The following is a 12,344-nucleotide window of genomic DNA, read 5'->3' as shown; positions in this document are numbered from 1 at the left end:
GAATTTGCCAGGCCATCTAGAACCCACAGAGTTGAGTTTGTCTGGCATCTCAGGGCACTGCAATTAATACACTGTAGCCATGGATGGAGTGGGAATATGTGGTAATGACAGCCATAGTGCTACCAGTAACAATAGCTAACATTTGTTACATTGTTGAGCACCTGCTCTGGGCAGCCTTGAACTAAATGGTAAGAGATGTGTTTTGGGAAACTAACCAGAGGCCAAATCTAAGCCTCTTGAACTTTATCTCCTATAAGCCATTAATAGATTTGGAGCAGAGGTGGGACACACTTTGATTTGCGTATCAACTTAATTGTTGGTAAGATTGTTACCAAGATAACAGCATTGGAATGGACCAGATAGCCTTTGAACCTGAGATTGTAGATTCTGTGCTTTATCATTACTATGATACTACTTTATCAACTTTGGGGACAGATTGGACAGATGCCTTATATCTTGCCCCTTTTGTTCTACAAAGGTGTGGTTTTATGTGCTTGCCTATCTGTGCAGAAATGATACATGACCCAATTCCCCAATGATTTAGGAAGGAAGAATCATCAGTATTAAAGGGCTTTTTTATTTATTTATTTATTTATTTATTTATTTATTTATTTATTTTTTAATTTTCCCAGGCAGAAGCACTTTGGGAGATAATTCTTTTTTTTTTTTTTTTTTAATTTTTTTTTTCAACGTTTATTTATTTTTGGGACAGAGAGATTCAGAGCATGAACGGGGGAGGGGCAGAGAGAGAGGGAGACACAGAATCAGAAACAGGCTCCAGGCTCTGAGCCATCAGCCCAGAGCCCGACGCGGGGCTCGAACTCACAGACCGCGAGATCGTGACCTGGCTGAAGTCGGACGCTTAACCGACTGCGCCACCCAGGCGCCCCTAAAGGGCTTTTTTAAACAGCGTCCCTATCTCTCTAATTTAAATACAAAATGATTGTGAATATTCCTTGAAGATTCCCTGTCTTGTCTCCTTTCAGGATAAATTTGGCTCAACTATGGTAGGCCATCATTTTTTATGCACAGTCACTGAAGCAACATAAGAAATGATAGTGTTGTACTTCACTCATATGTGGAATTTAAGATACAAAACAGATGAACATAAGGGAAGGGAAGCAAAAGTAATATAAAAACAGGGAGGGGGACAAAACATAAGAGACTGTTAAATATAAAGAACAAACAGTTGCTGAAGGGGTTGTGGGCAAGGGGATGGGCTAAATGGGTAAGGGACATTAAGGAAGACACTTGTTGGGATGAACACTGGGTGTTATACATAGGGGATGAATCAGTGGAATTTATTCCTGAAATCGTTATTGTACTATAGGCTAACTAACTTGGATGTAAATTAAAAAATTAAAATTAAAAAAAAGAAATGATAGTGTTGCCACTGAGCTGACCCTGGTGGTCAATGAACAATTTCACCAGCTTGTTATAGCTGTAAGAGAAATTGGAGGCCTAGTCTCTACTTCTGCCTACACTGGGCACAAGCAGATATTGACAGTTCTGTCTTACTGTCTTAAGAACAATTTGGAGCTTGGATGGTATTTTCTTTAGATTTATTATTGCCAGGTGGCTCTTGGGCTCCAGTTCCAATTCTGCTACCACTTTGCTGGCTGTTTGAGCGTAGATATGCCACTTAATTTTGCTGAGCTTTTGTTTCTTCATCTATCTAATGGATTTAATAATACCTATAGGAGTATTGTGAGGATCAATTGATTGGCATTTGTGAAAGTGTCATCATAGGATCTGGTAAATAAGTGTTTCATAAGTAATAGTTTCCTTCCTTTTTCTTTAGCTAGTCAGAGTGCCTGAAACCACCATTATGGATTCATTGTTAGTGATTCATTCCTTTGAGTACTATTATGTGTGCCTCAGTGAAGGGTAATATTGTAAGCTATGACTAACTCCTTTCTCAGGACTAATGTGTCACATACTTTTGGCGACTAGCCAAAAGCAATGCATTTGGGACTGGGTTTGAGGAAAACATTAGAGGAGGAGTAGAGACACTAGTAGAGGACTTCAAATGAAAAGTGGAAAGTACCAAAGAATAATTTAGAATCATAGAATTTTAATATTAGAAGAGATTTTTAGGTATTCTCTACTGAGCATATATGATTGATAGTGGAAAAAATAGATGCTAGTATAAAAAAAGTACTCATCTTCTTCTCATAAGTAAAAAAAAATAAATTTCTCATACTTATCCTAGAAAACAAAACCAAAGAAAAATGTTTGTTCATCTATAATTTTCCTTATAATACAAAAACAAAAATAGCTTACATGCTATTGTAAATAATACATGTTCTGGTTATAAATATTACCCTTCTCGGGGCGCCTGGGTGGCGCAGTCGGTTAAGAGTCCGACTTCAGCCAGGTCACGATCTCGCGGTCCGTGAGTTCGAGCCCCGCGTCAGGCTCTGGGCGGATGGCTCGGAGCCTGGAGCCTGTTTCCGATTCTGTGTCTCCCTCTCTCTCTCTGCCCCTCCCCCGTTCATGCTCTGTCTCTCTCTGTCCCAAAAATAAATAAACGTTGAAAAAAAAAATTAAAAAAAAAATAAATATTACCCTTCTTTCTCCTTTGCTCCCTATCTCAATGAATGGAAACACCTTACACTGAAAGCCCAAGCTAAAAACCTGTGATTCATCTTTAATTTCTTCTGCTTTCTCACTACTGGAAACTGAAAGCTCTTGATTCAACTTCCAGAGTAGCTCTCAAATACATCTACCTCGGGGCACCTGGGTGGCTCAGTCGGTTAAGCGGCCGACTTCGGCTCAGGTCATGATCTCGCGGTCCATGAGTTCGAGCCCCACGTCAGGCTCTGTGCTGACAGCTCAGAGCCTGGAGCCTGTTTCAGATTCTGTGTCTCCCTCTCTCTGACCCTCCCCCGTTCATGCTCTGTCTCTCTCTGTCTCAAAAATAAATAAACATTAAAAAAATTAAAAAAAAAAATACATCTACCTCTAGCTGTCTGCACAGCCACGACCTTAATCCATCATCCCCAGTCCTCATTTCTGTAACTGTTTCCTAATTGGTGTCCCTGCCTCCCCCATCCATTTGTCATACCAGAAGACAAATACTGTTCCTACAAACAAAACTAATTGTTTCCATTCTTTGAGCAGTGTTTGCTAGGCTTTGTACAAGTGTTAGAAATGAGATGTGTAAAATACAGTCCCTGGTCTCCAGAAGGCGTGTCACTTTTTAAACATCTTTAATACTTGCCATAAGTCAGGCTCACAGGCTGTGATCTGGCCTCTGCCTACCCCTTCAGACTCGTCTTCAGACACACACCCCACGCTATCCTGGAACTCTGTGTTCTTTACCAGTCATAATTTTGCTACTTATGGTTTTGAAATAGGACTTTCATATTTGTGTTACCCAGATTTTAAAATCCATGCCCTAATCACCACCGCCACATACCAGATAGCTCCTAGCCCCTAGAGCCTGCTGAAATTATTCAAATTAGCCAATGCTAAGCCTGCTTACCCTCCCTTACTTTGCCTTTCTCTGGGAAACCACAATAAGGGTTGTCATCTATGCTTTCCCCTTGCTCATTGTGCCTCCTGACTGATGGTGGTGCTTTCCCTTGTGGCCCTGCTTGGCATGGCATGCCTCCTCTTAGGAACTGTGAATAACAAACTGTCTTTTCCGTGGCAGTCATCTCCTGATCTGTTGGCCTCACCATACCTGAAAAATAATAAAACCTATATTTTAAACACACTACCGGGGCGCCTGGGTGGCGCAGTCGGTTAAGCGTCCGACTTCGGCCAGGTCATGATCTCGCGGTCCGGGAGTTCGAGCCCCGCGTCAGGCTCTGGGCTGATGGCTCAGAGCCTGGAGCCTGTTTCCGATTCTGTGTCTCCCTCTCTCTCTGCCCCTCGCCCGTTCATGCTCTGTCTCTCTCTGTCCCAAAAATAAATAAACGTTGAAAAAAAAATTTTTTTTTTAAAAAAAATAAACACACTACCACCACCACTATAGAGTGAATTGTGTCCCCTCATATGTTGAATCTCTAGAACCGTGTGTGACAATATTTGGAGATGGGACCTTAAGATGGTCATTAGGTTTAGATGAGGTTATGAGGATGGGGTTTTCATGATGGGATTAGTGTCCTTCTAAGAAGAGACCAGAGAACTTGCTCTCTGTTACCCTTTCCCATGTGAGGTTACAGAGAAGGCAGCCATCTGCAAGTCAAGAAGAGAACTTTCACCAAGTACCAAATCTGCCAGTATCATCATCTTGGACCTCCCAACCTCCAGAGCTGTGAGGAATAAATTCTGTTGTTTTAGCTACCCAGTCTAAGGTATTGCTATAACAGCCCAAGCTCATGAAGACAGCCACTTAGTTTAAATCTTTTCAGCGGCTGGGGCATCTGGGTAGCTCAGTCAGTTAAGTGTCCGACTTCAGCTCAGGTCATGATCTCACTGCGTATGAGTTCAAGCCCTGTGTCGGGCTCTGTGCTGGCAGCTCAGAGCCTGGAGCCTGCTTTGGATTCTGTGTCTCCCTCTCTACTCATGCTCTGTTTATCTCTCTCTCTCTCAAAAAATAAACATAAAAAAAAAAATCCCTTTCAGCCTAAAACGCTTGCCTGATCTATTTGCTGCTTATCTCTCCAGCCTCATTTTATATCCTTTCTCTTCATCATTAATTAAGCTTCAATCGCAATGAACATTTTTCATTTCTTGAAATCCCCTTCCTGCAACAGGACCTTTGCACATTATATTTCCACTGCTTACGGGTTCTCCTCTTCCCCTCAGTCCCTCTTCATCTTACTCATATCTGCGTATTTTCTAGGTCTCAGGTTATGTATCACTCCTGTAAGGAAAATCTTTATGACTCTTATGGTTGTCAAAATGGAATCTTTATATTTAATCACGTTTTTCATTCCCTCCACCTCACTAGAATGTGAATCCCTCAAAGGCAATGACTATGTCTTGTTTTCATTATATGCTCAACAACTAACTTCTATAGGATTGGTTTAAGGATTAGAAACAACCTATCTGCAACATTTAGCTTAGTGTGTAGCATGTAGTTTAATACGTAATAGTTATAATTATTATTGCTAATAATAATATTTTTCAGAAACATAGGTTACTTAGATTAACCAAATGACTTTCCCAGCCATTAATATCCCTTCTTAATGTATATTAGTGGACATTTTATCCATCTTAGGTGTTCTAGGAAAAGGGAAAATGCAAAAGAACATTGATAGGACCCACACCCCTATAGATGATAGACATATGTCTTTCCTGGAAGTATGATAACATAGTTTGTGGTACTGAACTGATCTGAGCTGCCTAGTGAGTCAGGCGTCCTATTTAGGTGTGTACATTAGGATAGATGGATGGATAAGCTTGTTTGTTCAACAACAACAAACCAACCCCCATAAGCAGAGGGCAGAGAAAGGCGGAAGAAAGAGGCAGGCCACTCCAGGTTGGTAGTTGGCAGTTTTAATAGGCAGAGAGTACTTACATACAAGGCTTGTCTTGGGTGGCAGCAATGGGTCTCCCCACCTGCCCACCGAATCTTAAACATTCATAAAGAGGTCTTAGTTAGGTTCAGTAAGGTATATACCTTGCAGGTGTTTTCAACAGCAACATCACTATCTCAAGGGTACCACATCATTGTCTAAGACTATGTCTAAGTCTATGTCCTTGGAACTGCCTCTGGGAGCAAGAAAAGCAGAAGTCCTATTCCAAGGATGGGTGGAGGTGAGGAGCCCCCAATTGCCCAGGTCCAGTTCACAGGTCAACCAACGGTCACTTCCTTTCAATGACCTTCCCCAACACTCAGAGTAAATAAGATGTTAAATATATGAAAGAATTAGTAAAAGATATTAGATAATAAGAGGTGACTATCATAATCATTCTGACGTTTTATTTTTATTTGCATAATAATTGCACCTCTACAATATTCAAGTGCTCTTTCTTTGTTTCTTATAGCTATTGGATGAACTCCCAATGATTTACAGCTGTTGTGTATTTGTGTACTGCATGTAAGTACTTAATGTTTAAAATTCAGTTGTTTGATACATTTTAAAATTCATATTCACTTCATACTGAATTAAGTAATATAGTTAACCCTGTTATATTACTGGGAGGTTGTAATAGTGTAAAAGGTTCTAACTTCTGTGATCTTCATGTAAAGTATAATATCTGGGAAGTTATAATAATGTTGTTTATTAACTTTTATGATCTCATAAAAGTTTAGATAGACTCTTACTTAAATTTGACTTGCATAGTCTGCCTTTCCTTGAGTTATGAATTATGCAAATTTTTTTTTTTTTAATTTTTTTAGTGTTTATTTTTGAGAGAGAGAGAGATAAACAGAGTGTGGGCAGGGAAGGAAGAGAGAGAGAGAGGGAGACAGAGAATCAATCCGAAGCAAGCTCCAGGCTCTGAGCTGTCAGCACAGAGCCCAAAGCAGGGCCTTAACTCACAAACCGCAAGATCATGACCTGAGCCAAAGTTGGACATTTAACCGGCTGAGCCACTCAGGCGCCCGTACAAATTCATTTTTATTTAAAAAATTTTTAAGTTTATTAGACAGCACGGGGGAGGGGCAGAGAGAGAGAGAATCCTAAGCAGGCTTCATGCTGAGAGTATGGAACTCCATCTCATGGACCCGTGAGATCATGACCTGAGCCAAAATCAAGAGTCAGACGCATAACCAACTGAGCCACCCAGGCACCCTGAATGTATACAAATTAGGTAAAAATTTTATATAGTGTGCCATAAAAATAATATTTATGTCCTTTGTACCTGTAATTGTGCTAGGCAGTGTAAAAGCCATCTCTAATTCTCTCAGTTGTGCAAGGTAACTTGGTATTATCCTCATTTTATAGATGATGAAGTAAAGCCCAGATTTAGTAACTTTTCTAAGGACATAAGCCGAGCTTCTGCTTAGGTGACTTGCCTAAGCTGTGTAGTTGTAAGTGTCAGAGTTGGAAATTGAACTACAAGTTTAATAACCTTGCCTTCTAAGTATGCCTTCAGTTCCCTAGCACTAGTACTTAAAACTTCTCTAAAGCCTTATGTGATGTGTTACCTGCTTCTTTTCGATGTGATCATCATTGCTAGCTCGAGAATATTTTCTTCTAAAGATATCTAAAAATCAGAATCGTTTGAGAAAATATATTATTAAAAAGAGCTCATCTGAATTTTTTTCTGTAGAGGGACAGATAGTAATTATTTTAGGTTTTGTGGGCCTGTGGTCTCTGTTGATCTTCATCTCTGCTTGTGTAGTGTTGAAGCTACAGGCACCCTGATAATAGGTAGACAAATGCTTGTGACTGTGTTATTTACCCAAAAAGACCTTGAGCCTTTGGGCAGTAGTTTGCTGCTCCTGATCTAGAAAAACACCTTCAGGTGAGCTTTTTTAAATAAGTCATCAAGTAACAGAACTTAAAGGTAAAAGAGATCTTAGAAATAACGTGGGCCAGGGCTGCCTTGGTGGCTCAGTTGATTAAGTGAGCCTAGTGATTAGATACATGAGAAAAAGATTTTATCCCTGCACACAAGTTGTTCACAATCTGGTTGAGGAGACTGGTAAAAGAAACCATTATAATACAGTGATATTTTCTGTAATAGCGTGCCTTAGTCAGAATGGCTCACAAGATTTAGAAACCTACCCAAGCCGGCTTGAGTTCAGAGAGATTTATTTATTTTAGGGACATGAGGAAATAGATGAAACATAATAGCAGGAAGTATAGCCTGGCTACAACTCAAGGGCAGATTCTGTCTCCCTCTCTTCTCCCCATTCCTTCTTCGCATGGTCTCAAGTCTTTGAATCTGCTTTATTTTTCTCTCCATGCAGATCACTTCTCTGTTCATTCATCTTCTTGTTCATTCAATTTAGCTGCCCAAATACCAGCATCAGATTTTCAATCCATAAGCCTTTATACTTGGATTCTGTACACTTAATTGATTCAGTCTCTGGCTCCCAAGCTCCCAAGTTTTCAGGAGAGAGCCTCTCATTGTTCCAATTGAAGCCAGGTGCCTACTCCCGATTCACCCAGCGTCTTGGCGGAAGTGCAAGTAGGCAGTGCAGATTCTCTAAGATGAGAGTTTGGGAGGAAATGGGGGCATCGCTGGATCCAGAGATGTGTACACAAGCGTTAAAACAGCATTCTATTTGTTTTCCTAGTTACATATTCTAAAACAAGTTTCTTTCTCTATTTTTTTAAAGGTTTGAATGTTTCAAGATGAAGAACTCTGTAAACTACCATCTGCTTTTTATCTTAGTTCTTTTCAGTTTAATAGTAACCACAGTAAGTCATATTTTGTTTCTAAGAGATTAAGCATGTGAACCAGCCGTGTGCGGAGTTTGGCACATTTTACTTCTAGTGTTTGCTTCATGCTGTTCAAACTGAAATGTTTCTACACAAAACTCACAGATACTGTTTCTTTATATCCTGTTTAGGTGTTATTTCTCAACAAAAAGTTGAGACAACTTTTAAAAAATCTGTTTGTTTATTTATTTATTTGAAGGGAGAAAAAGTCAAAGGGCAAATATTTAGTAGCAGTGGGGAAAGAATTAACTTTTTTTCATGGATGGACATAGTACTTCCCATTTGTTAAAAGAAAGTGATTGATTTTGCTCTGTTGGGCCTACTGTGACTACTTTAATGGTTAACCTTTTCCTGATAATGAGTTCATGGTCACTTCTCATCCTATCCTAGTGCTTTTTTCCCTCAAGTAAAGTGCATTTTGTATTAAGAGATAATTCATTTCAACAAATGCGAATTGCAAACCTATCATATCAAGCAGTAGAAAATACAAAGACTGCGAAGAAGCAGTTGCTATGCTTAAGGAATACATTCAAGTAGAGAGATCAAAGATGTAAGCACAGAATTGCATCAAAAGGTGATGATTACAATAATAATGGTAAGAACTAGTTAAATGATGAGAAGACACATGAATGAAAATTACTTGGGTTTGTCAAGGAAAGCTCCTTTTAACTGGCTTTTAACTGATGGTTAAGAGTTTGCCAGGCCCCTGGGGCAAGAATGTGATGAAGTATTTCTAAATAGACTGTTACATTGTCCCTAGGCATAGAACCTTGGAACATAATAAACTATCATTTTTAAGTGCTTACTATGTGCCAGATACTACACTGAGTACTTCATTTTCTGATTAAATCATTACTACCAGCAGAAACAGGAGAGATTTAATATGGCTAGAGTATATGTTAAGTGGTGATGAGTGAATGAGTCTAGTTAATGAGATAAATGTCAGATTATAAAGACCCTTGTATACACTGGGATTTTTATCTTCAAGGTAATTTGAAGCCATTAACTGATCCATAGCTGAGGAAGAACATGGTTAGTTAGAAAGATGACTGATTTTAGGGGATGGATTAGAGGAATATGAGGCTAGACTCAAGGACTTTTGCATTTGCTTAGGCAAAATATGAGACTCCGACTGAAGTAAAATAGGTGTGGGGATGAAAAGAAGCTGTCATAGGGGCACCTGGCTGGCTCAGTCAGTAAAGCTGTGTGACTCTTGATCTCTGGATTGTCGGTTTGAGCCCTACATTGGGTGTAGAGATTACTTAAAAAAATAAAATCTTAAAAAAAAAAAGACGCTGTCATAAATAACAATCCATAAGACTTGTGACCCACTAAGTAGAGGGTGTGGGTATGGGGTAAAAAGAAGGAATTGTCTAGAATGATGCCTCTGTTTACAGCCTGGCCATCGTGGTACATAATAGGTTCTTAACCAAGATGGAAAACTTCAAGGAAGAGCAGATTTTGCAGGAAAGATAATGAGTAGGTTTGTGTCACAGAGTAGAGGTAGATAAATTCAATTTGGAATGTGTTGAGATTGAGATGGCTGATGTTAATGACACCTGAGGCTTATTAACAGGTAGGCTGAGCTAAAGATGTGGGTTTGAGAATTGTCAGGGTATGGGAGGTACTAGAAATGCGAGAACAGATGAACTGGCACAGATAGCATGAACCATTAAAATTACCAAAGATGCAACCCTATGGAACACTTTTTTTTTTTTTGACAGAGATAAACAAGAGTATACATTTATGATACTTTACCCTAAAAGTTCTAAAAGTTACAGTTGATTTGTCTATTTGACATTCACATCCTGTCACTATGCAAACTTTCATAATGCCTAAGGATTTCAATGAGTCAACACTTTAAAAATAAAAGTTATATACATTCAAGGTGTACATCATGATGATTTGATATGCATAGTGAAATGATTACTATAGGCAAACTAATTAACATAGCTTCTCATATAGTTGCCGTGTGTGTGTGTGTGTGTGTGTGTGTGTGTGTGTGTGAGAGAGAGAGAGAGAGAGAGAGAGAGAGAGAGAGAGAAGACCACCTGAAATCTGTTTTCTTAGCAAAGTGCCAGTATTCAGCCCAGTATTAGGTATAATCACCATGCTGTACATGGGAACACTGACATTTGAGGGTCAGGTAGGAGAAATGGAGCCAGCAAAGGAAACTGAGAACAAGTAGTCAGAAACATAGGCAAACTAGAGAGCCTAATATCACAAAGTATGAAGAGATTTCCAGAAGGAGTAACAGTATTAGTTGCCACTGAGAGGTTGAGTAAAATAAGATTGAAGTTTGACCCATAAAAATTTCAATTAAAAGACCAAGTAAGCATAATAAGCATACTGTCAGCAATAGATTGATGGAGGCAGAAGTTAGATTATCAGTGAGCTGAGAAGGTGAATAGAAGGTTGAAAGAACAGATACACTATTTTCTTATGCTTCTACACTGCCCTGCACTGTCCTTGCATAAACTACATACTCCTTGATTGTGAGAAAATCCTAGTGTTTCAGAGATGAAAGGAAATCTTGTTGTTGTAAAAAAGAAGAGAACAAAGTCCAGAGAGTGTTAATGACTTACTTGTCTGGCCAGCCAAGTTCATATGGAAAATTGCTGGCAGAGTTAAGACTGGACCACTTTCTTTTTTTTTTTTTTTTTTTTAATTTTTTTTTTTAATGTTTATTTATTTTTGAGAGAGAGAGAGAGAGAGAGACAGAGCACGAGCAGGGGAGGAGCAGAGAGAAAGGGAGACACAGAATCTGAAACAGGCTCCAGGCTCTGAGCTGTCAGCACAGAGCCCGATATGGGGCTCGAAGTCACAAACCGTGAGATCATGGCCTGAGCCGAAGCCGGACGCTCAACCGACTGAGCCACCCAGGTGCCCCAAGACTGGACCACTTTCTAAGTTCAGTGGTTGGAAATACAGGCTTGGGAGTCGGTTAGATCTAAATTTGAACCAACATTTAACTGGGAACCTTGGGCAAGTCACTTGGCAAGTCACAAGCCAAACTTGGGCATTAGTTTTCCTTGTCTGTTCGATGAAGATAATAATAGCGTACATTTCATGTAGGAAAATTAATACTTGGCACATAGTAAGGACTCCATAATTCTTTTGCCTTAAAAAAAAAGTCTTAAAGGGCATGCCCTTTTGCATTTCATTTATTAATAACAATGAGAATATGAAGCTATACAAAGGAAAATTAATATTTTGACAACACATTTCAGAGATGAAAAGCATTCTTCCTTACTGAGTTTAGAGTTACAGATAGTGTCTCATACACATCTTCCTACTAAAGCTGTATGGGTGCTTAAAAGAAATAATCTGCTGTTATTGTAGTGAGGGTAGGAACTTCCTACAGGAATAAGAAATTTTGTAGCCAAATTGTAAAATTACATAAAATTTTGTGAGATCAGCACTGTATTAAATGAGGATATAGAGATATCTGCCAAAGAGATATCTGTCAAAGAGATTATTGCCTTGTAGGGGAGAGAAACAAACCCAACAAATTACATGATGTTTATACATGGTCAGTGAGGGCCTGAAGGAGGGTAGTGACAGCTTCTGCTGAGTGGAGAAGGACCCAGAAAAGACTTCAAGAAAGAGGGATGGTTTGAGCTGAATCTTGGAAGATGAAAGTTTGCGAGCAGGGGAGGGTTTCTGAACGAAGTAAAGAGCAGCATGTTTAAAGATCTGGAGGTATTGAAGTAGCACATTTGGGGAAGCACTGTACTTTTTGGAGCCTAGGATGAAATAGGGACAAGAGGAGAGCAATGAAGCAGAACAGAAAGTCAGGAGTGAGATCATGGAAGGCTTTGAAATTTGGACTTGTCTCGTAAGTGATGGGAATCATTCCAGGATTATGATTTGAATTTTGATTACTCTTTACCATGTCATTTTAAAGGCATACTCCTACAGGGCAGTAAATGCATGCTGAATCTTAAACAGGCATTGCACTTAATCACCCACATGACACTGGAACCTAAAACTAGGGTTTGTGTAACTGGGAATGCATCTAGGTGGACGGGTTAGAGGCTTTGGAAGTAAAAG

At 39.4% G+C, this 12,344-nt stretch overlaps 1 protein-coding gene across 3 annotated transcripts in view; it reads left to right on the top strand.

Moving 5' to 3' along the window:
• Positions 1-12,344, top strand: part of ACER3 (alkaline ceramidase 3) — a 168,287-nt gene that overhangs the window by 112,671 nt on the left and 43,272 nt on the right. For all 3 annotated transcript variants that reach the window (XR_003972242.1, XM_030331630.1, XM_030331631.1), the window contains exons 4-5: positions 5,944-5,996; positions 8,189-8,270. Coding sequence is in view for 2 of the 3 variants with exons in the window: in XM_030331630.1 (XP_030187490.1) it covers positions 5,944-5,996; positions 8,189-8,270 (135 nt within the window). In the remaining variant the exon portion in view is untranslated. The remainder of the gene's footprint in view (positions 1-5,943; positions 5,997-8,188; positions 8,271-12,344) is intronic.

Source organism: Lynx canadensis, chromosome D1 (genome assembly GCF_007474595.2).
Source record: "Lynx canadensis isolate LIC74 chromosome D1, mLynCan4.pri.v2, whole genome shotgun sequence".
NCBI classification, from domain to species: domain Eukaryota; kingdom Metazoa; phylum Chordata; class Mammalia; order Carnivora; family Felidae; genus Lynx; species Lynx canadensis.
Note: the sequence above shows the minus strand (reverse complement) of the source record. Positions and strands in the feature narration are given on the sequence as shown.